Source organism: Vulpes vulpes, chromosome 13 (genome assembly GCF_048418805.1).
Source record: "Vulpes vulpes isolate BD-2025 chromosome 13, VulVul3, whole genome shotgun sequence".
Lineage (NCBI taxonomy): Eukaryota > Metazoa > Chordata > Mammalia > Carnivora > Canidae > Vulpes > Vulpes vulpes.
Window position 1 is genome coordinate 47,659,074 of NC_132792.1, and position 26,450 is coordinate 47,685,523.

Genomic DNA, 26,450 nt, shown 5'->3' on the forward strand with positions numbered 1-26,450 from the left:
CCTGTATCCAATTGTCTGTGTGTCTGAACATATAATCAGATTGTACGTCTACGTTACCTCAGAAACAAATCTGTAGTAATATAATTAAAGGCAGGGTCCATTTTAAAATTTTCCTCATCACACCTATCCCAGTGCTGGGCACACAGGGGACACTAAATATTAAGCTTACCATTTTGCCTCCTGTGTTTGGTAAGAGAATAACCATAGCTGACATTCAGAACAGCTCACCAACTTGTTTAATACAGTATTCATATTCTCCCTTCTTGACTTTTTAAAACAAAGGCCCTAGACCCACCTGATGATAAGTCTGTGGCTGGTGTCTGTTGAAGATTTTGGCTTCTTTCGGAGACATGTTGTTCAGGCAGATTCTGGGTTGCTATGTTGGATTTCTGTGCAGTCACTGGAGTGGAGGGCTGAGAGGAGGGTTGTGTGAGGTCATCAGGTGGGGGGACAGGAAAAACCACAGGCTTAGACGAACTGGACTCTTTATTTATAAGCAGCACGTGGATAGGTCCTGAATGACTCTTTAGATTGATCTGGTATTTCTTTTGTCCATTCTGACCCTTTAAAGTTATTGGTTATAAACAAATGAATAAATATTAACATTTCTAAGTACCTTGGAACATTAAAAACTAAAATAAGCAAAGCTATTAGGCACTAATTATACATATAGCATAGAATTATATATAGCAGAGTCAATAAATCGACTTTGACTCAAAGCAATCTATTATTGTTATTATTGTTGTTATTGTTGATATTCAAGTTGAACTTTCTCCGTAGTCAGGACTGTTATATCAGTTATAGTCATTTTAATTGATTCTTCAAACATTACTGACTGTATCATTACCCATTCCTTCATGTCTTCTAGCTCAAAATCAAATTTGATAAAACTGGTAATCAGAATGTTAAATGGGGGACACCAGGGTGGCTCAGTGGTTGAGCATCTGCCTTTGGCTCAGGGCATGACCCCGGAGCCCCAGGATCGAGTCCCATGTCAGGCTTCCTGCATGGAACCTGCTTCTCCCTCTGCCTGTGTCTCTGCCTCTCTCTCTCTCTGTGTCTCTCATGAATAAATAAATAAATAAAATCTTTAAAAACCAAAAAATGTTAAATGAATTGGTCACTTCTGTAATTTTACTAAAGTCATCCAAATTCAGATATCAATACTTTGAGATAAAAAACTTAAGAAGCAGTAATTGAAAGTGTTTACACACAGTTTGCTCTTGTACAGCTAAAGAGAAAACACTTGTCCCTCTTAAAGACAGTAGGTCAATTTTAAGAAAAGTTCTCCTACATGGGATCCCTGGGTGGCGCAGCGGTTTGGCGCCTGCCTTTGGCCCAGGGCGCGATCCTGGAGACCCGGGATCAAATCCCATGTCAGCCTCCCGGTGCATGGAGTCTGCTTCTCCCTCTGCCTATGTCTCTGCCTCTCTCTCTCTCTGTGTGACTATCATAAATAAATAAAAATTAAAAAAAAAAAAGTTCTCCTACATACCATTTCTGGGATAGGTACCTCCAGCTGAGTACCAGAAGGTGCTTGAATGGCCAAAAGTGTATCACCTGGTGAAAAAAATATTTTTAAATTTTAGAAGATACAATGATCTTGGAATACAGTGGCAAGAGTATGGACTCTGGAGTCAGAATGCTTGGGTTTGAATCCCAGGTTAGGTGACCTTGGTTCCTAATTCTGTAAAATGAGGGAAATATAACTTACTGCATTGGCTTGTTTAGGGTTTAGATGAGGTAATACATGTAGACCTTAGAAGAGGGTAAATATTCAGCATTAGCTCTATTCTCATTAACAGTCAGCTCGTTAATTTTATCTTCTGTCTTGTGTAAAATCTGAGGTTCTTGAAATCTTTAGCCTCAAATAACACTGTTTACTTGAGATTTTTAAATTACTGAAGTGTCTAGGGATTCTAGAGATTAGGTATGATACTGTGAAATCTTGAGCTTAAGTGAACTTAATTTTAAAAGCTAAATTCAAAGCAGACTCTGTTGAATTGAAAATTAAAAATACTTTCCCCAAACTTTCTTAGAATGCTCAGAACAGGGATGCCTGGGTGGCTCAGTTGGTTAAGCAGCTGCCTTCGGCTCAGGTCATGATCCCAGGATCCTGGGATCAAGCCTGCATGGGGCTCCCTGCTGCTTGGGGAGTCGGCTTCTCCCACTCTCTCTGCCCCTCCCCTAACCTGTCCTCTGTGCACTCTCTCTCTCAAATAAATAAATCTTTAAAGAAAAAGAAAAGAAAGAAAGCTCAGGACATAAGGTGGCAGAGTAAAGCAGTAACTCCACACATATCGTCAACATAGCCTTGGAAAGTCAGACTTCCCCTGGCAAGGTGCCTGGCAGATCTTTTTTTTTATGTGCATAATGCACAAGACTGTCCTTTTAATAAGCCAGCATAACTAAATGTAAACATGTACGCAAAATTTCATACTTGCAATATAAATATGGGAATATAGCCCCTTTCCCGCTATAGTTATTAATACACTGTATTGTCCTTTCAGGGGGAAAACATGGAGGCAGGGCTAGGAATCATTGTCCTGGTAATATAATGGATTCACCTAACTCTGCCCTCACGTTTTCTTTGAAGTGCACTGTGACCAGCACATTTGCTCCATACAGTTTCATAAACAGTGCCAGTGAGAACCATGTTTTGTTCAAATTTGGTCACTGACAGACACTCCAGTTCTGGGACTTTGAGATTGCTGTTTAATCTCTGACTTAGCTGCCCCGCCCACACCCAGTTTACACCTACCAATACAGTCAATGAGGTGAAAACCGGAAAGCAGTTATAGTCATGAGAACAGAAACAAAAGCACCTATAACTACAGAGGCTCTGCAGAGGGACACAGAATGTCCTTAGTTCCTGAAAATAAGGACTTAGGGTGAGTGCCTGGGGAATTTCGAATCACTCTTTGCTAAACAGGTGGATCAGAAGAAGAATGTTAGAACAAATTGACTAAAAGTACTTACCATTAAAGCAATTACAGATGTCTTCATGAGTTACATAGGAAAATGTACTGTCATGAGAGTTAAGGAACAATGTGTATACCAAGGTCTAGGCATTTAAATTAATAAATCTGCAGGCCAAAACAAAATGACCAATGCATGAAGGTGCTGCCACACAGGATAAGATTTAAAAAATAAATTTTTAAAAAAGGTATTTAGTCTAAAAGGCAAAGACAGAGGTCCATAAGGATGGGTCCAAAAGCCCATCCTTTGCTCTGAGAAGTCATTTTTGATTTCTGTGACATCTAAGGACCTTTGAGAGGGAGATGAAAAACAGTGCATATTGCTCACAGAGCAGAGCTTCTGGAAGGGAAAATATTGGTGGGGAAAAGGATGTTATTAGCAGGAGTGGACAGTGACCAGATAGACCTCCAAATCGAGAATCTTCCTGAGTCATGGTTTAGGGAATTGGGAATGGCCAAAATCTTGGAAAGCAGTGCAGCAAAGTCCAAGATCAACTAGTTCAATGGTTTTTGTATCTTGGGGCACCACAAGGCACAGCTTGAAAACCCCATTGTTATCAAACTGTTAAGGAGCTTTGATTCATAGAAAGGAAATAGCAAATGAGATCGTGGACTTATTCAACAGATTACAAAACAACATAAAAAATTAGTTGTAAAAAAAAAAATTAGTTGTATACATTAGTCAAAATTCATGAGAAGTGGTAGGAGATAAAGGCCATTAAAAAATTCCATAAGAGTACACATAAGTTTACAAATCAAGAGAATCATTGGTATTTAAGAGAACAGTGATTTTTAAGAAACACGTGAAGTAAACACTAATTTTTTCCCCCAACGTAATATCATAAATACATAAGCCTTGGTCCCCAAACTCAAGCAGGTACTATCTTTGAGTTAATATTAGGCAGAAAATATCCTGGATTGATTGCAGGCTCATGATATTTTATTTTCAAGCAAAAATTAATTTTTCAAAACTACTGAATTTTTAACCACTTCAGAACACTGAGCATAATTATTTAAATATATCTATACATTTAACAATGACTTCTAGTATTCAGAAACCCCCATGCACACTTTAGCTAGCATACTGCATCCTATCAATGATAGATTGAAAGTAGATGAATTTTTTTTCTCAATGCAACACAAGAATAATGTTAATAGATGTATTATGTACTTTAAAAAGTAAAAACTTTTCAAATGTTAGTATAAATTACTAGAATATAAAATTAAAATATATTCACTTATAAAACTTTTTTAAAAAACAATAAAGTAACTGATCTTCAGACTGGAAAATATTTAAATACAAATTCTACAGCTATATGTGTAACTTATTTAAAAGGATATCTATTATTAATGGAGTCGTCCATCACATTTTTGATGCTTTGCTGTAGCCACAACTTCTGCTGATCAAGTTCTCTTTCCTTCAGTTCTAGATCTTCAATTTCAGCTTTAAGATATCTTAATCTATCTATGACTTCTTTAGTATTACAGCCAGCACCTACACCTCTTAAAAACATACAAGAATTAGTATTCCCAGTATCAGGCCCAGGTTAACATCATTTACTTTTTATAGTAATAATAAAAACTGACTTAATTAGTAATTTATTCAAAACAAAAATCTTTGTAATTTTCTAAAAATGAAGCATTAAAATCCTTAGAAAATTTAAACATCGTACCTCTGAATATATTTGCTTAGAAAATGTATCCGCAAGAACAATTAGATTATCAAAATTCTCAATGTTTTTGCCATACAGAGAATGAAAATTTTTGTAAAGTCAAAAAAAAAAAAGTTTTCAGTATGTCCTAGAATGGTGCTTGTCCTCTGAAAGGCCAGGCTAGTGACTGGCACCAAAGGGGTATCAGAGCTAAACAGTCACACCTGGAAGTGTCATGATGTAGACTGAGATGCTGGTAAAATAAATTACAACCTTTTAATATTTTGGTGAGATTCTGGCTTTAAAACAAAACAAAACACAAAACTAAGGCCAAAGGGGACAAATCTGCAGAACAGAAAGGATTTTTTACATTCAAACATACAACCATACAACAGTTAACAAATGACAACATGCATTTCAATCAACTTACTATATATATGGTACACATTCCTACATATAGCATGTAGTTCCTGTTCTTAAGGAGTTTATGTTAGCTGGGCAGCTAAACACTTAGGCAGAGAGGGATTAGTAATACAAAGCAGCATGCAGTGTGTGCCAAATGAGCATCCTGAGGGAGAAAATAAGTTGTGAATGTTCAGACTGTAAATCAACAGTGGACAGAGCAAGGCAACATGCCAACACAGGAGTGACACATACAGAGGCCCAGAGCGGTGTGCAGGGAAGGACAAGGCAGGTGCCCGGTGAGACCAGGGGGCCAAGAGAGAGGATTTAGGAGAGCTAAACAGGTCAAATCTTACAGAGCATAGGAAGAAAAATAAAGGTTTTAGACTAGGGTGCTGGTTTGTGACTTACTTCCATTGTATACTGTTTTTTGACTTTTTTTCAATCAGGTCAATTCCCTCCAAGACATTGGTGATATCATAAATTCTTCTCTTTTGTCTCACAGCCAGAGTATCTGCAGCCTGTTTTTTAAAAGGGGGTGGGGGGGGGGGGGAGGAGGCGGCAAAGAACAATGAAATAAAGGACAATTCATATTTTAAAGCCAAAAAAGATTAATTATTAAGTTGACAGCATGAGAGCCCAATCCCAAATTTGACCTGGTCAGTTGCTTGGGAACAATAGCTCTGAAACATGGCAAATACCAAATAAATTATTCCATTTAAAAGCCAGCAGATGTTAGAGTGGGGAAAAAAATATATGAAATATGAAAGGTCATGACACGAAGCCCGCAAAAATAAAAGAACACAGTAAGAATACTTCATGTCATCTTATGGACTAATCTCAAGGAGGAGCTACTAATTGTCTACCCGTGTCACTTCCTATTTTATTTCTCTGTTCATAAACAGTCTCGTCTAAAAATAGCCTTGTTTTTTGCAACTTTGGAAAACTACATCTCAGCAACCTGTTAAATAATTAAGTCTAGATACTTGGCAGGGGGGTGGATTCTATATTATACATACATTTGTAGAACCTTGAAATGTACTATCTACATTTTTTAAATTCACAGTGAAAATGGAGGAGTGAATCATGCCATCCCAACACAAAGCATAAAATCAACAAGAAATCAGAATCTATGGCACAAAGTCATGGTCCCAGCAGATACAATACAAAAGCTTGGTAGTTTGACTCAACAAAAGTTAGGTCAAGAAGAATATTTCATGCTATCTAATGATACGAATAAAATGCAGGAATATCATACTGTTTCTCTAACTGGTTCCCACTCATACTTGGGAGCTTCATTCTGCCTAATGGAATAGACAAAACCTTAAAAAAGAGGTTATCCTACAGCTCTTTTTCAGGGTGAGTTAGACAATAACCTATCTTGAATGTGGAGTCACATAATAAGAGTCATGGTAGTAATGAAAAACACATTTATGTCCTTACTGGCAAAGCTCAGCACGTTACCCAAATTAATGAACAGAATTTAGCTTCATATAATGGGTTATCACTCTCCCAAGGCATTACTACATTCTCAATTCTTTAAAAACATAGGCCACACACACGCATACAAAATCCAGGACCTTCTTTCTACAGGAGCGGGTGTGACCAACTCACAGGCATTTAATGTCGATTCTATCAGTCCCTTTATTGTGCTACCAAAAGGCCAAGCTACCACTGTCTGATTAATCATTCATGTCTTTGGGACGCCTGGGGGGCTCAGAGGTTGAGCATCTGCCTTTGGTCAAGGCATGATCCTGGGGTCCCGGGATCGATTCCCATATCAGGCTCCCTGCGAAGAGCCTGCTTCTCCCTCTGCCTATGTCTCTGCCTCTCTCTTTCTGTGTCTCTCGTGAATAAATAAATAAAATCTTAAAAAAAAATCATTCAGGTCTTCAGGAAGGGGACTCATGCTTCAATCAGTGGCCCAAGAGAATAAATAACATGTGGCAGAAAGAATGAAGAACCAGAAACCGAGGCTCTGAGCCCCAAAGTCTGACTAATTTGATCCCATCTCTTCTAGGAAACCAGAAAATCGAAAGTAGGACTAGACATGGTCTCGTTGATCTCCTCTTCCCTTGCACTTAACCATTTCCTTCCTGTTTTATCGACCTTCACAAAGTTCCTTGAGTTTAAGGCTGTGTCCCTAAAGAGCAATAATCTCCTGCAAAGTCAAACTGTCAAAATCTGAAGTTGAGGATTCATCTCTCACTTTCCTCTGAAAAGGCCCTCTTGAGAAGTAACCCAGGGCACTTCAAAGCCAGCTCTACATTATCCGTGTACTCACGCACAAAAGCCTTCACACCCATAGCAACGGCTCACCGGTTGGGGTATTAGGACATGTTTGTAAGAACCAGACTGCAAGAGCTATCCAAGGTCACCAGGCACAGAGCCATCAGAGCTCACTTTTAGCTCCAAATTTTTTAAAGTCTATAATCTATCTAGTTTATTATTAATTCATTATTAACTAACAATTACAAATTTTTGTCCTTTATTTCCCAAACTAAATACTCTTCTACTTAAGCATATAAACACATGAACGACCAGCACGTACAGAACATATCACTTAAAAAGGATCTCCAGGAAGCTTTTATTTCAGCAGCCCCGTCATTCTTTCGACATTAGGTTCTGGAGTTAGGCACACAGAGATCCAGTCACAGCAACTGGTGACTTCCTATCTTCAGCTGGTCTCAAACGCATTAGGCCTCATTTTCTTCTTTGTAAAATGTAACCTATCTGAATTGTGAAGATTAAACTAGATAATAGCACAACGTCTGCTGCATAATGAATACTTCAATGCTGGAAAGTAACAGCCTCATCATCAAAATACAGGTTGAAGCAGGGGATCGTGGATGAGATTTAGAGTTTGTGTGTATACGGACCTATCACGTTTTATGTAGTGTTTGGAAAAAGTTGTGTGAATTATTGAAGTTTTATGAAGTAATTCAAGACATCATACTCAATAGAATCATACAATGAAGTCACCACCACCACCACCTTCATTCATTTCCACCTATGATGTGCCAGGCTTGTTCCATGTCTTGGATAGAGTAGTAACAGAACAAAAGTCCCTGCCCTCAGAAAGGGGAAAGGAGTTAACAATATGCAATTAATTAGGAGGAATGCATGTAGGGGCTATATTTAACAGAATTTTAGAGCTCCCTGAATAAGGTGGCATTTGAATTGAAAGGAGACAGGGACCCTTGAGAACCTGTGACAGGAAGCAGCAAGTGCAAAGGCTCTGAAGTGGGAATATGCTTACTTCCCTCAAGGAAAGACAGGCAAGCCATTATGGCCAGAACAGTGAGGGAGAGGGAGAACAATGAGAGAAAAGGGGAAAAAAGGAAAGGAGCAGGAGGGAGGGAGAGTAGGAAAGTGAGAGACAGATAAAGATGATTAACACTGGATATCAAGGGGCCGGATCACTGTGGTCTTGCAAGCCACTGTGAAGACTTCAGGTCTTATTCCCAGTGAAATGGAAAGCCACCGGAAGGCTTTTAAAGCACATGCTGATTTGATGCCATGCTTTAAAAGGTTCTTTCCTGCTGCTCTGGGTAGGGAAAAAAAGAGGCTAGTGAGAAGGCAATGACAATAATCCATTCAAGAGATGGTAGTGGCTTGGGTGAAGGGGTAGCTCTGGAGGTTGTGAGAAATGGGGAGGTTCAGGATAGATTTTGAAGCTATAGCAAGCAGCAGATCCAGAGCAGTCAAGAGTCATTCCCACAGTTTTTGACATGAGCCACTGGAGATGAGGAAGACTGTAGAAGAACAGGTTTGAGGCACCAGAAATCAGGAACTTGGCTTTGGATAATTTGACCTCCAAGGGGAGATGTTCAGAAGACCACCAGAGACAAGAGTGTGTGATTAGCAGAGAAGTCCAAGCTAGAGATACAACTTCAGTAATCATTAGTATATGGACATTTTAGGTCCCAGGATAGAACCTACTGGATTCACCTAAGGAGGTGACCATAGAAAGAGATGTCCAAGGGCTGACCTCAGGGTGCTCCAGTGTTTAAGATCTGGGAAGCGAGAGGAACCCCTGGGTGGCTCAAGGATTTAGCTCCTCCCTTCAGCCCAGGGTGTGATCCTGGAGTCCTGGGATCGAGTCCCACATCAGGCTCCCTTGCATGGAGCCTGCTTCTCCCTCTGCCTGTGTCTCTGCCTCTCTCTCTGTGTATCTCTCATGAGTAAATAAATGAAATCTTTAAAAAAAAAAAAAGATCTGGGAAGTGAGGAGAGACCTGCCACTGAAGAAAGAGAAATACAGAGTGGGGTCTTGGATGCCAAGGGAAGAGTGTAAGAGTGACCAGGTCAAGTACCGTGTCAGGGTGAGTCAGATGAGCAGTGAGACCTGATCACAGATATGACTTTGGCAAGGTCACTGGTGACCTTGGTCAGAGCTTTCTTGGCAGAGTAATGGAGTCAAAGCCTTAATGGAGAGATTCCAACAAAGAGTGGAAGGAAAGTGGCCACAGACAACTCTTCTGAAGAGTTCTGAGGCAAAGAGGAACAGAAGAATGGGGCAGTAGGTGTCAGGAGTTGTGGGGTCCCTCCAGGAAGTTTTTTCCCCTTCCTTTCTCGTCTCCTTTAAAGATGGGAGCTAATTCAGCCAGTAAGTTACGCTGATAAGAACTGTCCAGTGACGAGGGAAGAGGGATAATTAACCATGCAGGAGAGACAAGGGCCAGCTGTAGGTGGGCAAGGGGGAATGTGAATCAGATGAGCTGAGGATTAGCCTATAAATATAATAACAAGCATTTTAATAACTGCAGTCCAGCCGAGTGGCCGGTGCAGATAGAGGTTGGATAGTGAGCAAGGTAGGGGGACGGGCTAGACATTTCCTTCTGGTTGCTTTCTATTTTCTCCTAAGTGGAGGCTGGTGAGAGGGGGGTGTGGACGGGAGAGGATGCTTAATGGTTTAGAAGATAGAAGAAAGTTGAAATATTCCTCTAGGAGAGTAAGAGAGTAAGCAGCGTAGAAGAAATGCTGGACCCAGTACTAGTCCTCCTGACGTGGTTGTGAATTTAAACTGAGACCCATGAGCATCAGTGTGCACTCTTCCCCAGGCCTGAGGGTCAACCTGGATACTGATAAGGGGCAGGCAGACAGCAAAATGGGTACATCCTCATCCCATGTTGCCACAGAACTATTGAATTAGATGCACATGTGCATGTATCGAATTTACTTTTAAAAATTACATTTGCTATTATAGATTTGACCTAGAAGACATTAAGGAAGCCTCTATTTGTACCAAACCAACTCAACTTGAGGGCGGGGTTGGGGGGGTGGGGAAGGAGGGGAATAAACCACCCTCTGAAAGAAATACATCTCCCCTCCAAATATTATTATTATTTTTTTAAATTTTTATTTATTTATGATAGTCACAGAGAGAGAGAGAGAGGCAGAGACACAGGCAGAGGAAGAAGCAGGCTCCATGCACCGGGAGCCTGATGTGGGATTCGATCCCGGGTCTCCAGGATCGCGCCCTGGGCCAAAGGCAGGCGCCAAACCGCTGCGCCACCCAGGGATCCCTCCCCTCCAAATATTAAATCCGTTCCTACAAATACTGCGAACAAGGTGGCTTCTATATGTGGGACAAACTTAAAGCCTGTGATGCTTTGTAGAGGTGGGCAGGATAAATCAGGAGAACCGAGAGAGGTCGCATGTAAGGGCTAAAAGGGCCTTAAGAATTTCCTGGACCCACTCCCTCACTTTAACTAAGACCCGATGTTAACTCTGGAGGAGGGAGAGAGATTATGTGGTAGATTTATTTGAGTTAAGATTATTTGCAGCTCATTTGTTCAACAATGTTCTTCTGATGGAGCCTGATGTATTGCATTCAAAAGCGCTAATATGCAAACAATAACTATGGGAAACATCCCGTCTTTCAGGTTCTGCATCTGCAAATCAGGTACTTTACTCTCTTCCAGGCCGTAACTGTCGATCCATGTGTATTCAATGTTTTAGCTACCGTGCTTCGTAAACACTTCAGTAAGTGGGGCCGGAATCCAAAAGTAAAAAATGTGCCATGGAAGCACTCCCGAAAATCAATTAGTTATATACACATGTGCACAGGAGAGGATAGGATGCTGAGAATAAGGTGAAGAGAATCCAACTGACGCATGCAGAGTGCCCATAAAATATTTCTTAAAATTTTAAAAAACTGAGTGAACTCACTTTCGACAGCACCACGGTGGTATTTTCTGTTGCTCTGCCTTACAATAAAGTTTGGACTGATTATTAGCTAATTTTGAATACTGTTAAAGGGAATTACCACGTCAAATGTCTGATTTCAAATCACAGTTAAGAAGAACCCTTTATAAGCCAGTAATGGGATAACTGTAATAGGATCTTCCAAAGATGCTATCTGATTTAATGCTCACACCCTTTGGTAAAGTAGGTACCATTCTCCTGATTTTATAGGATAGAGACTCATCAAGCTAATGGATAATCAAATGCCTTTTGACATTAATTATAAATTCATGAAATAAATTCGTGGCAAAACCTTTTCAAATGGGCTCTAGGGTTTCAAGATTTTAAAGAAGTGTGGTGTGCCGTCAAAATTCCCACGCTAAGAACATTGCACTGAATAAGCAGTTTAAGCACCGCTGGTACTTGTAACAAAAGAATTATATACATACCTAAGGCTGTGGGTAACACCTGGTGTTAGAGAGTGAGGTATAAAAAATGGAAACAGTCCCGTACTGTAGAGATAAAGTGTTGTAAGGGGTTGAAAAAAAAGAGATTACTTAAGGAAAGTTGCCGGGAAGCGGTTGCCATGGGTTTTCAATGGGTCTGCAGGAGACATTAAATCAATAAGGAAATTAAATACCAAAAATATAAAGAACTTACTTTCCGGATGCAAAGGCGCTCCCTCAAGAAGCAGCACTAAGCACATAGTATTTTAATTAGTACTCAGTGTCCTGCCCCAAAGGAATTCCTCCTAAAGCAATCCACAGAGCTTTTGCTACCCCTGTTATCCGTAAATACGACACTGTTATATATGTACCAATGTTTTTGAAATGCACATGCTTTAAATTTGTTCTAAGTTTTCTTTTTAAATTGTTTTTATTGCAGTATAGTTGACATACAATAACTTACTAGTTTCCAGTGTACGACCTAGTGATTCAACATTCATATACATTGTCATCACCGTGTTAAACCTAGCTGCCACCTATCACCACACGAAGTTGTTACATATTATTATATGTATAACTATATTCCTGAAGTATGTATAACTATATTCCTTATGTTATACTTCGGATTCCTGTCTTAGTATAACCTTTTAACAAGCTCTGCATAAGCTTTTATAAAGAAACTTGTTTTATTATTTTACCCAAATCACCAAAGAAAAAGATATTTGGTCAACTATCTATTTAAGTAGGAAAAACCTGCTGAAACTCTGGTACCTGTGGATTGCAAACTCTGGATTGCTTGTCTAAGTCTTCGACTGCTTTGGAAATTCTCTTCGTAGAAGTACTTTTTAAAATGAGCAAAATTAAGTGTACGTCTGCTATTTTACCTCTTTGATTTACCTCTGCACATTTTAGATCATCCTACTGGTGGCAGGCACAGAAGTGAGAGGCACGGGTTCTGGGATAGGCCTGACTTTCTAACTTTATGATCCTGGGTAAGTTACTTAGCCTCACTGTGCCTCAATTTCCTGATCTGTATGCCTGTTAAGATGTTGTTACTGTGAGGACCAAAGGAGCATATGTGAAACACTTAGAAGAGTGCCTGGCACATGCCTTAGAAGGCATGACGGTTGTGTTAGCTATTATTACTATTATTGATCCAATTTCTCCCCTAAAGTAATAAGAAAATTTTGTTCTTAGAAAGGTCTATCATGGAACAAAATGGAACACCCTTACCTCCCTCACTAACTCACTAACTTTAACACTTTGGAAGGCAGTCAAGTGCAATGAAGTAGGAAAAAAGGATTCTGAAGAGCAAAAAAATAGATATAAAATGGTGTATTTCACTACTGAAAACATTCACTCCACGTGGATTCTACTTAGTCCTTCTTTTATAGGATTCCTAACAGTTGGGCTTATTTAATTTCATTGTCCATGGGAGAACTGGAAGTGCCATCTGGGACAGTAGGGAGGCACCTCAGAGCAGTCAAGGGATGAGAGAGAAACTACAGAAAGGACAAAAACTCACAAAGCAGACAAAGCTGAGGCCACTGGAGAAAATGGCAATCCAACATAGAAAAGCCTCGAGGCGGGGAGGCTGGGTGGCTCAGTTGGTTAAGCATTTGCCTTCGGCTCGGGTTGTGATCCCGAGGAACTGGGGAAAGGGGAACTGGGATCCAGCCCTATGTTGGGCTCCTCAGCAGAGTCTGCTTCTTCTCCCTCTCTTCCTCTGTGTGCTCTCTCTCTCTCTCTCAAATAAACAAACCTAAAAAAGAAAATTAATCTAAAAAAAAATCTTAGTGACTTATAACAACAAATACTTTAAAAAAAAAAAAAGAAAAGAAAAAGAGGGGCAGCCCCGGTGGCACAGCGGTTTAGTGCCACCTACAGCCTGGGGCGTGGTCCTGGAGACCCTGGATGGAGTCCCATGTCAGGCTGCATGGAGCCTGCTTCTCCCTCTGCCTGTGTCTCTGCCTCTCATTCTCTCTCTGTGTCTCTATGAATAAATAAATAAAATCTTTAAAAAAAAAAAAAGAATGTTATTAATTGATACAAATTCTCAGTTAATCAGAAAACTCAGCCAGGGACAAAATCTTATTCATTACCTATAGGATAAACAATGGTTTCAGGATGCTTGAATTTGTCATATTCAAGAAGAATATTTGAGTCAGACGTGGACTTTTAAATAAATCTAAAAAAAACTTAAGGGATTATAGTGAAGATCAATTCTGACTGAATTACATACAACTTTCGTGTTAGCTTTCTTCATGACCGTGACCAACAGCTTATTCCGAAAACTGATTAAAATCCTTCAAACTTACTGAGGAATCTCTATCTTAAACACACACAAACACACACACATACACACACACTCATACACATGTATATACATCAAAATGTCATAAATTTCCATCACTGGCTACTTCTAAATGTTGACTCTATAGAATAAATAAAAACGAAAAATGGTTTGACTATCTCAACAATTAAAACTCAGATAAGCAGGAAGAACACAAATTAAAACATGGACAAGGGCAGCCCAGGTGGCTCAGCGGTTTAGCGACACCTTCGGCCCAGGGCCTGATCCTGGAGTCCCAGGATCGAGTCCCACATCGGGCTCCCTGAGTGGAGCCTGCTTCTCCCTCTACCTGTGTCTCTGCCTCTCTCTCTCTTTCTCTCTGTGTCTTTCAAGAATAAATAAATAAAATCTTTAAAAAATAAAAATAAATAATAAAAAATAAATGGACAAAAAATGAAATCACACCAAGAAAATTGTTAACATTCTTGAAAAAGTTTTCAGGGATCCCTGAGTGCGCAGTGGTTTAGCGCCTGCCTTTGGCCCAGGGCGCGATCCTGGAGACCTGGGATCGAATCCCACGTTGGGCTCCCGGTGCATGGAGCCTGCTTCTCCCTCTGCCTGTGTCTCTGCCTCTCTCTCTCTCTCTCTGTGTGACTATCATAAAAATTAAAAAAAAAAAAAACAAGTTTTCAAACTTTTAAGGAGTTATGCAAGGAATAATCAAATGAATGCAAACTAAAACAAGGAAAAAATATATCTACACAAAGACTTGTACCCTGTCATAACAGCCCCAGGTTGGAAGTAGCAGGCGAACGGATAGGCGAAGTGCAGTGTAGCTATAAAATGAGACAAAGGAATGACTACTGCTACATGCAACAATGCAGGTGAATCCCCCAAACGCCATACTGAGTGAGAGAGAAGCTAAACACCGAGTACACACTCAGTTCACTGACATGAAAAGACCTACAAAGACCATTTTAATCCAAAAGAACAGCAGAGAGGTCGGTTACTTAGGGCTGAAGGTGAGGCTGAGGAGCGGCTGGAAGGAGGCCTGAGAACTGCAACTGTTGGCGGTAATGGTGAGGGTTTCCATCTGGCAGTGGTGGTTACAGATATAAGCATTTGTCAAGACCACTGAACCACTGCACATAGAACATGACCATTTTGGTGTACGTACAGAAAGGGACGCCAGGGTGGCTCAGTGGTTGAGCGTGATCCCGGGGTCCCAGGATCAAGTCCTGCATCGGGCTCCCTGCATGGAGCCTGCTTCTCCCTCTGCCTGTGTCTCTGCCTCTCTCTCTCTCTCTCTGTGTCTCTCATGAATAAATACATTAATTTTTTAAAAAGTCAACAAAAAATATTATTTATCACCATTCGAATTCTCAAAATATGAAAACACCCGAATACCCAGTATCCATCCTTCCTTTTCTACCTATTGCCTAATGAACACTGGTTCTGGTTCAACACTTACTTGTACCAAGCACCGTTTTCATGCTTTAAACTCACTTTTAGCAGCTCCTATACTAACTACATGAGGTAGATATTACTGTTTGCACTTCTGCAAGAGAAAGTGAGCCTTGGGAACTTGCTCAAGTCCACAGAACATGGTAAAATCAGGATACAGACCCAGGGTGCGTGTTTAACCACTAGGCTAGGCTACTCTGATGTGCTAAGGTGGCTGGTCATTGATTGCATGCTGCTAGTGGAGGGTAAAGTAGTAGCTTTTTGTAAAGCGATTAGGCAATGTTCATCAAAGGCCTTAAAAAGGCTTATTATCCTTTGACCTGGTAATTCTTTAGTGCAGATTATGAGAAGTAGAAATAATTCAAAATGCCTAAATGCCAAAAATGTTTTCTGGACCTCTGTTGCTAAACCCAACAGATACCACAAAGTCTGGAATCCTCTGCAACTCAAGACACCAATTGGTGGGGCGGGGGTGATTATTCCACCTACTACAACATCCAAAATGAGAAAATATTTAAACTGAGACCAGAGCGTTTAGGGAAATGGCCACATGACTGTGTATTTGTGTAGCAATGTGCTCCAGGCAGAAGGAAAAGCCTGTGCAACAGCCTGAAGGCAGAGAGGAGAGCGCATGTGAGCCTGCTACAACAGTGAGCATGCTAGGACCAGGAGCATGCTAGGACCGTGGGCCTGGACCTTGTCAGAGGAGGCAAGGTCTAGTGGGTGTTTGGATGCTTTTCTAGGTAAAGGAGCAAGAGAGTCTTAAAATGTACAATTTTTACAGAGCAATGCCATCTGACTTGCCCAGCTTGGCTCCCAGCTGTTCCCTGCCTCGATGGCTCTCACGTCAGGGATCTCCAAGGCTTAGGAGGGGCTTCCATACCCGCCCGTAAGAGCATAAGAAGTATGCAACTGCCTGCTTCCCGGACTTCCGGCTCCAACTATAAGCTGCAATCTACTAAAGGAAGGGACTGAGGCAAGTTATTTGTTGAACGAGATGGGAAAAAACTAGAAACAACTGCTACACCTATCTATGAGAAAGGTTAATTCTGCCTGATGTGATGGATGTCAATTGTGAGGCCACCCAAATTATGTTTATAACTTGGAAAGATAAAAGTTTGATCTCAGCTATAAAAAGGTGTAACAAATTGAAGCAATACTGAAAATTGAAGATAGTGGTTCTCTTTGGGTGATGGCATACTGGGTAATTTTTATTCCAGATGCTATTAATCTATTTCCTAGCTTTCTATTTATAGGTCAACTCCATACTCATACTTTAAGTTTAAAAAAGTGAATCAGAGGGACACCTGGGTGGCTCAGCGGTTGAGCGCCTGCCTTTGGCCCAGGGCATGATCCAGGGATGCTGGATCAAGTCCCACATCAGGCTCCCTGCATGGAGCCTGCTTCTCCCTCTGCTTGGGTCTCTGCCTCTCTCTCTCTCTCTCTCTGTCTCTCATGAATAAATAAGTAAAATCTTAAAAAAAAAATAGTGAATCCTGGGATCCCTGGGTGGCGCAGCGGTTTGGCGCCTGCCTTTGGCCCAGGGCGCGATCCTGGAGACCCGGGATCGAATCCCATGTCCGGCTCCCGGTGCATGGAGCCTGCTTCTCCCTCTGCCTGTGTCTCTGCCTCTCTCTCTCTCTCTGTGTGACTATCATAAATAGTAAATAAAAATTAAAAAAAAAAAGTGAATCCGAAAAAAAAATCCTTTCACAAATATATTGATTTTAATATATAAAGAGAGAATAATTGGGAAAATTCAGTTTTAACTGGCAAAATCTAAAAAACAACGTATTAATAAAAATATTTATTAAAGAAACAGCATTCTATTAAAGAAACACATTTCACACACCCAAAATACATGATCCATACCAACAGGCAACCCTATTCAAACATTTCATTACTTTAGTCTGCTAATGAAAGTACTTGACTTCTGTAATTCATCCTTGGGAGGTGATATTATTCTTAAAAACACCCATTTATACCATTTAGTACTATTGATATTAAAGTAAACTTTCTCTGAAAATTATTACTTTCTTTTTTTTTTTTTTTTTTTTATTTATGATAGTCACAGAGAGATAGAGAGAGGCAGAGACACAGGCAGAGGGAGAAGCAGGCTCCATGCACCGGGAGCCCGATGTGGGATTCGATCCCGGGTCTCCAGGATCGCGCCCTGGGCCAAAGGCAGGCGCCAAACCGCTGCGCCACCCAGGGATCCCCTGAAAATTATTACTTTCATTCCTAACTTCTTTTCTCGTTCTTTTTGCCTGATACATACCATATAAACTTTTTGGGCCTTTTGTTGGAGAGCTTCTTGTAAACAACAGATGCCTGAATTCTTTTTCATCTAAACAGCTTTATTAAAGAGGCGCCTGGTTAGTTCCGTCAGTCAAGTGTCTGACTGATTTTGGCTCAGGTCACGGTGTCAGGGTCGTGAGATCAAGCCCTGCGTCAAGCTCTGAGCTGGGCACGGGGGCCTGCTTGGGATGCTCTCCCTCTCCCTCTGCCCCTCCTCCCCACCCACTGGCACTCTCTCTCTAAATAAATAAATACATAATAAAATAAAACAACTATTAAAAAGAAAAAGGATCTGAATACATTCACATATAGAAACAGGTTTCAAATATTACTCATTTGATTTTGTGTCTTATACTTTCATGATGTTACTTTTTGTTCTTTTCACGGACTTGTTAAGCTGTTTTACGCTGTCACATGCGCCACTGAAAGAGCCAGCCAGGCACCCCTAAAACTTTTCCTTTTTAAAAAATAAGCTCTATGCCCAATGTGGGGCTTGAATACTGTGGATAGTGACTATCACTTAACCTCCTTACACCTCACTTTCCTATCATCAAAGTGGAGATATAATCTGTCCCTTATACTTTTGTTGCAAGGATGAAATGAGCTCATACAAGTAAAGTGTCTGGCCAATTATTTATTTTTTTATTTTTAAAAAATATTTTATTTATTTATTCATGAGACACAGAGAGAAGCAGAGACACAGGCAGAGGGAGAAGCAGGCCCCATCAGGGAACCTGATGCGGGACCTGATGCCCTGAGCCGAAGGCAGATGCGCTTAACCACTGAGCCACCCAGGTGTCCCTGGTCAATTATTTAGTACTAGCTACCAGTAATAATTTTTATTAGTGTTGTAGAGCCTTAGTCTCCTGAGAATTTTTTCCATTAAGCTAAGCATCTTGTATTGATGTTTAATAATCAGACACCAGAACAGATATAACCAGATCAGCTATCTACATGCATATTTAATAATTTTATTTTTTAGAGCCGTTTTAGGTTCACGGCAAAAGTGAGCAGGAAGTAGAGTTCCCATGTACCCCTGCTGCCACACGTGCATAGCCACCCCCACTATCAACATCCCTCACCAGGATGGGACATTGGTTAAAGTTGATGAACCTACCCTGACAGGTTATTATCACTCAAAGTCCATAGTTTCCAGTAGGGCTCATGCTCAGTGTTGTTGTACACTCTATGGGTGTTAATAAATGTGTAATGACATGTATCCACTATTACAGTGTCAAACACAATAGCTTGCTTCACTGCACTAGAAATTCTCTGCGCCCTCTCACTTCTGGCGACCACTGATCTTTTACTGCCTCCATACTTTTGCCTCTTCCAGAACGTTATATAGTCAGAATTATACAGTAGGTAGCCTTTTCTTTCTTTCTTTTTTTTTTTTTTTTAAGATTTTATTTATTTATTCATGGGAGACACAGAGAGAGAGAGGCAGAGACACAGGCGGAGGGAGAAGCAGGCTCCATGCAGGAAGCCCGATGTGGGACTCGATCCCGGGTCTCCAGGATCATGCCCTGGGCCGAAGGCAGGCGCCAAACCGCTGAGCCACCCAGGGATCCCAGTAGGTAGCCTTTTCATATCAGCTTCTCTCACTTAGTAATATACATTTTTAATTCCTCCATGGCTCACTGGCTTTTTTTTTTTTTTTTTAAGCATTCCACTGTCTGAATGTGCCAGTTTATTTATCCCCTCAGCTACCAAAGAACGTCTTGGTTGCTTCCAAGCTTTGGCAATTGTAAGTGAAGTTCCTACACATATTCATGTACAAGTGGACAAGTTTCCAACTCATTGGCGTAAATACCAAGTAGTGTGATTGCTGAATCATATGGCAAGAATATGTTCAGTTTTTTAGAAACTGCCAGTCTTCCAAGGTGGCTGTTCCATTCTAACATTCCCAGCAGTAATGAATGAGAGTTTCTGTTGCTCCACGTTCTCACCAGCATTCAGTATTGCTAGTGTTTTGTGTTCTTTTGCCATTCGAATAGGTATGTTGTAGTAGCTTGTGTTGCTGTTTTATGTTTCTTTAACTTTGGTAAAATACACAGGACATAAAATTTACCATCTTAACCATTTTTAAGTGTACAGTTCAGTAGTTTTAAGCACATTCACACGGACGTGCAACCAACATTGGTTGCACGCTGACACTATAACACTTCTCATCTAGCAAATTCTATATCCGTAGTATTAGTTTAGTATTAGTAGTTGCCATAACAAAAGACCACAGACTGGGCGGCTTAAACCAGCAGAAATTTATTTTCTTACAGTTTTGGAGGCTGAGATTCCAAGATCGAGGTGTTGGCAAGTTTGGTTTCTTGTGAAGCCTCTCTCCTTGACTTGCAGATGGTCACCTTTTCCTTGTGTCCTCACACGGGCTTTTCTCTGGAGGCATGCATCCTGGCGTGCGTCTGTGTGTCTAAATTCCCCTTCTTCCCTCTAAGGACACCAGTCTGATTAGATTAGTGCCTATCCCAATGACTTCATTTTATCTTCATCATCTCTTTAAAGGCCCTATCTCCAAATATAGTCACATTCTGAGGTACCCATGGATTTTGAGGGGACACAGTCCAGTCCATTATGTGTTGACCCATTAAACAACTCCCCACTCTCCCCTTCCCCATAGTCCCTGGCTATTACTCTTCTATTTTGTCTCTGTGAACTTGCGCACTCTAGTTACTTCATGTAAGTAGAATTGCTATTTTTTGTAAGCAGCATAACGTCTTCGAGGTTCATCTATGTTGTAGCCTGTGTGAAAATTTCCTTTCTTTTTAAGGCTGAATAATCTTCCATTGTATATCCATATCACATTTTATTTATTCATCTGTCGATAGAAACTTGTAATGCTTCTTTCTACCTTTTGGTTATTGGGAATAATGCTGCTATGAACATCGGATATATAATTATCTATTTATGACTCTCTTTTCTCTTTCGGGTATACACTCAGAAGTGAAACTGTCCTCAGAATTTTTTTTTTTTTTTTAATTTTACTTATTTATGATAGGCACATAGTGAGAGAGAGAGAAGCAGAGACACAGGCAGAGGGAGAAGCAGGCTCCATGCACCGGGAGCCCGACGTGGGATTCGATCCCGGGTCTCCAGGATCGCGCCCCGGGCCAAAGGCAGGCGCCAAACCGCTGCGCCACCCAGGGATCCCTGTCCTCAGAATTTTTAAGCACGTGCTAAAGTTCTGGCTGTCTGAATCAAATATCTTTCCTTAGGCTAATCCTATCTTTATCTTGTGACACAAATCCTTTGCTTTATGTCACAAACTAAGGCCTTAAAGTATTTATTTATTCAAGGACATGTATTAATTAGCTAATTATAAATGATTAGGAATCAGGGACCTGTGAGATAAGGAACATCATAACTCCTTTATCAGGGCAGCCCGGGTGGCTCAGTGGTTTAGCGCCGCCTTGAGCCCAGGGCCTGATCCTGGAGACCCGGAATCAAGTCCCACATTGGGCTCCCTGCATGGAGCCTGCTTCTCCCTCTGCCTGTGTCTCTGCCTCTGTGTGTGTGCGTGTGTGTGTCTCATTAATAAATAAATAAAACCTTAAAAAAAAGTACTTTATCATTTTAACCTAAGTATCATGCAGGCAATTTGTAACATCAACAATTATAATACAATCTTAATCATGCTTTTAAAAAGTTCAAAGTGGCATCAAAATGACAAATAAATAAAATATAGAAACTCAGAAATTATATTTAATAGGAATTTCCAAAACAATATATAGATAGTTGTGACTATCTTAACAGTTCTTTAAATTCTTACTTCTGGAAAAGTAGAACCATAGTTTAATTTGTGAAATAATGTAGAATTTGCTATCAATATCCTCATTTTTAAAAAAGATTTTATTTGTTTTTTCATGAGAGACACAGAGAGAGGGGCAGAGACACAGGCAGAGGGAGAAGCAGGCTCCACGCAGGGAGCTCAGTGTGGGACTCGATCCCAGGACCCCAGGATCACGCCCTGGGCTGAAGGCAGGAGCTCAACTGCTGAGCCACCCAGGTTCCCAACATATCCTCATTTTTAAAGGAGGAACTCAGGGCACCTGCGTGGCTCAGTCAGTTGGGCTTCCAGCTCTCAATTTCAGCTCAGGTCATGAGCACAGGGTTATGAGATTGAGCCCCAAGTTGGTGTGCTTACTGTGGAATCTGCTTGGGATTCTCTCTCTCCCTCTCCAATAAATAAACAGAATCTTTTTAAAAAGAAAGTAGGACCTCAATACTTTGCGCTTCTGTCATGAATAGAGGGATAAAAATAATCACATGTTTTTCTTTAGAGGAAATATTGCTTGTTCTTACATAGATGAAAAAACTTAAATGAAAGAATTTGTTTTTTGTTTTTTTGGGTTTTTTTTTAAGGAATAGTAAAAGGCAGTACAGCATAAACAATAGAAAAATGGTCTACTTTCAAATCCTACTCTGTCACTTTCTACTGAGTGACACTGGGCAAGTTACTTAATGTACCAGTTTTCTCATCTGTGAAACAGGGATGTTAGGCCCCAATTTCCAAGTTGTTAAGAGCATAAAATTAGTTAATATGTGTAAAAAGTCTGGAACAAACTCTCAACAAATGCTAGTTATTAGCAGCATAAATTGGCAAACCAGATAGTGAGAGGAGTCAGAGATAATGTGTCATCTCACTGGAATCAAAAGATATAACTACTGAACCCCACATCTGTAAATAAGACCGTACGGTGTGGGTGCGGGAGCAGGAGGGAGATTCTATATAAGTTTCTCAAATCACTTCCAAGGTGTTTCTAATCCCTAACTGTTAAATTATACTCGAACAGCTTTATTAGAATTTATCTGCTTTATTAAGCTATGTCCTCGATTAGGTATATTTTGAAGAAGAAACGCATCACCGAGATATAGCATTATGTTCTTACTTTTCAGTAGTATATGTCAAGGTTCACAATAAAAAACATCATTGGAAAGATTTCCTTGTAACATTTTTACCTGCATAAGATTTTACACATACATGCAAATAAATGAAAAATATATGTAAATAGAGAAATACGTACAATGATACTCAAAGTGCTCTTTAGGAGTAAAAAATCATTAATATAAAGAGACATAATGGTACAGCAGAAAACTCTGAAACTAAGAAAAATTTCAGGATGAATTAAAGTCCACTTCCTACTCACTTTCTCTGTGACTACTGGAGAACAACTATATAGCCTTAGATGAAACAGGACGGAGTCAAAGAATTTAAAGGCAAGTAATGCAAAGTTCCATTCTATTCCCAGGTGAGTTGAGAAAGAAGCCCTCAAAGCTAAACCCTGAGTTTGGTTCTATCTGGGAAACCCCAAACTTCCATGATTCCCAATTCTGAAACCACAGTATGTTTACACGGTAAATTCAGGATACAACTCACTGTCTAGATTTTGAATAGCAGTTCGCAAGTCATGTTTTGTGACATCTCTGGCTTTCTGTGATGGCCTCATGACTTCCTTTGAAACTCTTTAAACCGAATCCTTTTTAGTTCTTGACAATCTAAATGCTATATATGCTATAAAGCACTTTCAGGGAGGAAGCAAGGAAAAGGCTGTGGAAAGCACAAGGAATTTCCAGAGTTGGGGGAAATTCCAGGAATAAAAAAGAAGATAGTAGAGACTATTTCCCAAAATGCAAAATGCACACATTATGCCTCATTCCAATTAGGGTAATTCAATCCAACAATCACTTAATGAACACCTACTGTGCTCAGGGTAAGGAAAGGGCATTCAAAGACAAACCTCACCCTTGGGCTACACTCCAGAGGAGGGCCTGCAGTAGAAACCTTCCCGGTGACCCCAGTGGTCCTCGCCACCTTGAGGGATTACTACAGAATGCTCTCCTGCTCAAACGCTCTTTCCCTTGCTCTTGGCACAACCTTAATGATGATCTGGGTCACACTTTCAAAGCCAAGTAAGGTGGCCCCACTGGCAACTCCCCCGGGGTGCTGGGACCAATCAATGGTGTAAAATCAGACCTCAGGTATGGGGAAATGCCTAGGAGGATAGGTCTACGGTGATTAATGACTTGTTAGTAATTTTTATTTGTTTTTAAAGCTTTGGTCTTTACTTAAACTTGGTGCACTGGTTGAATTTTAATTCATGTAATCACATTCTGTTCCTCCGCATTGTGGAATCCTTCCAAATCCTGCCTGGAAACGGTTAAGTCATTTTGTTTAACCCAACAGCTTCTGATGCACGTTATTGTTTGAAAAGCCATAGTAAAAAAGATGAGGGACCCGTTCTCAGGGCACAGGAGAGTTTCCCGAGCACTTCCACCTCCTGGAATGAAAGTCCTAAACCATCCCCTTCCCGTGTGGCGGCACATCTCACTTCTAGAAATCTGCATCAGATACCAAATTAAAGGGGAAAATATCTAATACCCCTCCCAGTCATCAAGATGATGAAATGGGAGTGCACAGGGACGTGGGATTTTTTTTTTTTTAGATGGCTATTAGTAGTTCAACGAGGAACGATTATGGAAAGTTCACTTCTTTTTTTCTTTCATTCCCAGAGTGGGGGCAAAATCGTGTTTTGTTTTGTTTTGTTTTGTTTCGTTCTGTTTCGAACAACAGGGACACGGGCTCGACTAGAAGAGCCCATCAGGACCATCGATTCCCAACAGCACAACCACCCCCAGGCCAAGCGAGCGCCCGGTGCCCCCTGCTCCGCCGCCACACGTGGGCGCCCAGCTGCAAGGCCGCCCCCCAGCCCCCCGGGGGCCTGCGCCCCCGCCCCCGGGGTCTAGGGGTTCCTGCGCCCTGAGCCACGCGAGGTCCTGCGCCTGCCCCCCGGGTCCCAAGCCCCCCCCCCGAGCCCCCCGGGTCCTAAGCCCCACGCTCCCCGGGGTCCTGCTACTCCCGGGTCCTGCGCCCCCCGCCCCTCCAGGTCCTCCTCCCCCGCCCCAAGTCCCCCCGGGTCCCGCTCCCCGCGGCCCCGGGTCCTGCGCCCCCACGGCCGCCCAGGTGCTGCACCCCCCGCCCCCTGAGTCCTGCTCCCGAGCCCCCCGGGTACGGCTCCCCGCTCCCCCCCGGGCCCTACGCCCCGGGCCCCCCCCCCCGAGTCCTGCGCTCCCCGCCCCCCGGGTCCTACGCCCCGAGCCCCCCAGGTCCCGCCCCCGCCCCCGGTTCTGCTCCCCCGTCACCCGGTGTCCCGCTCCCCGAGCTCCCTGAGTCCTGCGCCCCCCGCCCCCCAGGTCCCGCTCCCCCGCCCCCCAGGGTCCTGCGCTCCGAGCCCCCCAGGTCCCGCCCCCCGGTTCTGCTCCCCCGTCACCCGGTGTCCCGCTCCCCGAGCTCCCTGAGTCCTGCGCCCCCCGCCCCCCAGGTCCCGCTCCCCCGCCCCCCAGGGTCCTGCGCTCCGAGCCCCCCAGGTCCCGCCCCCCGGTTCTGCTCCCCAGTCCCCCGGGGTCCCGCTCCCCGAGCTCCCTGAGTCCTGCCCCCCCCCGCCCCCCGGGTCCCGCTCCCCCACCCCCAGGGTCCCGCTCCCCCGCCCCTCGGGTCCTGCGCCCCCCCCACCCCCCAGGGTCCTGCGCTCCGAGCCCCCCAGGTCCTGCTCCCCCGCCCCCCCGGGTCCTGCGCCCCCCCGCCCCCCAGGGTCCTGCGCTCCGAGCTCCCCGGGGTCCCGCTCCCCCGCCCCCCAGGTCCCGCCCCCCGCCCCCCGGGTCCCGCTCCCCCACCCCCAGGGTCCTGCTCCCCCGCCCCTCGGGTCCCGCTCCCCCGCCCCTCGGGTCCTGCGCCCCCCCCCACCCCCCAGGGTCCTGCGCTCCGAGCCCCCCAGGTCCCGCTCCCCGCCCCCCCCCGGGTCCCGCGCCCCCCCGCCCCCCAGGGTCCTGCGCTCCCAGCTCCCCGGGGTCCCGCTCCCCCGCCCCCCAGGTCCCGCCCCCCGCCCCCCGGGTCCCGCTCCCCCACCCCCAGGGTCCTGCTCCCCCGCCCCTCGGGTCCCGCTCCCCCGCCCCTCGGGTCCTGCGCCCCCCCCCACCCCCCAGGGTCCTGCGCTCCGAGCCCCCCAGGTCCCGCTCCCCCGCCCCCCCCGGGTCCTGCGCCCCCCCGCCCCCCAGGGTCCTGCGCTCCCAGCTCCCCTGGGGTCCCGCTCCCCCGCCCCCCAGGTCCCGCTCCCCCGCCCCCCGGGTCCCGCCCCCACCCCCGGGTCCGGCGCCCCGCTCCCCCCCAGGTCCCGCGCCCCGAGCCACGCGGCGCGCTCCGGGTCCGGGCCCTTTGTGGAGAGGCGGGCGCGGCGCGGGGCCGCACGGGCTGCGCGTCGGTCGGGCCCCCGCGGCCCCCGGCCCTGCCCCCCAGCCCCGGCCCGCCGCATGGCCGCCGGTCCCCGCCGGTGCCCGCCGGTCCCCGCCCCCCGCGCTCACCGCTTTGAGATCCAGGACGCCGTCCTTGGCCTCCTGCAGCAGCGACACGAACTTGGTGGTGAGGAGCCCCAGGCTCTTCTCGTGCCTGCTGCTGCCGCCCGCGAGCGGAGGCGGCGGCGGCGGCGGCGGGGGCTGCGCCTGCGGGGACGGGGGCTGCGGCCGCTGGCCCTGGCCCTGGCCCGGCGGCGCCTGCTGGCCCGAGCCCGCGGGCTCCGCCGCCGCCATCGCGGCCCCGCGCGCCGCCACCTGCCGGGCCGCTGTGCCGAGGCCGCCGCCGCCGCCGCCGCCGGAGCGAGGGTCGCGCGGGTCCCGCCAGCAGGTGCGCGCGGCGCCCACGGGCCTCGCCCCTCCCCGACCCCGG

At 43.9% G+C, this 26,450-nt stretch overlaps 1 protein-coding gene across 2 annotated transcripts in view; it reads right to left on the reverse strand.

The window, feature by feature from the left end:
• Positions 1–26,450, reverse strand: part of E2F5 (E2F transcription factor 5) — a 30,558-nt gene extending 4,108 nt beyond the window's left edge. Inside the window, exons 1-6 of one of the 2 annotated variants that reach the window (XM_072734382.1) lie at positions 26,090–26,450; positions 5,444–5,553; positions 4,320–4,481; positions 2,980–3,023; positions 1,496–1,560; positions 296–563 (exon numbers count right to left, since the gene is read on the reverse strand). In XM_072734382.1, coding sequence (XP_072590483.1) covers positions 296–563; positions 1,496–1,560; positions 2,980–3,023; positions 4,320–4,481; positions 5,444–5,553; positions 26,090–26,314 — 874 coding nt within the window. In that variant the 5' untranslated portion in view covers positions 26,315–26,450. The remainder of the gene's footprint in view (positions 1–295; positions 564–1,495; positions 1,561–2,979; positions 3,024–4,319; positions 4,482–5,443; positions 5,554–26,089) is intronic. The other variant, XM_072734380.1, reaches the window with a different exon arrangement.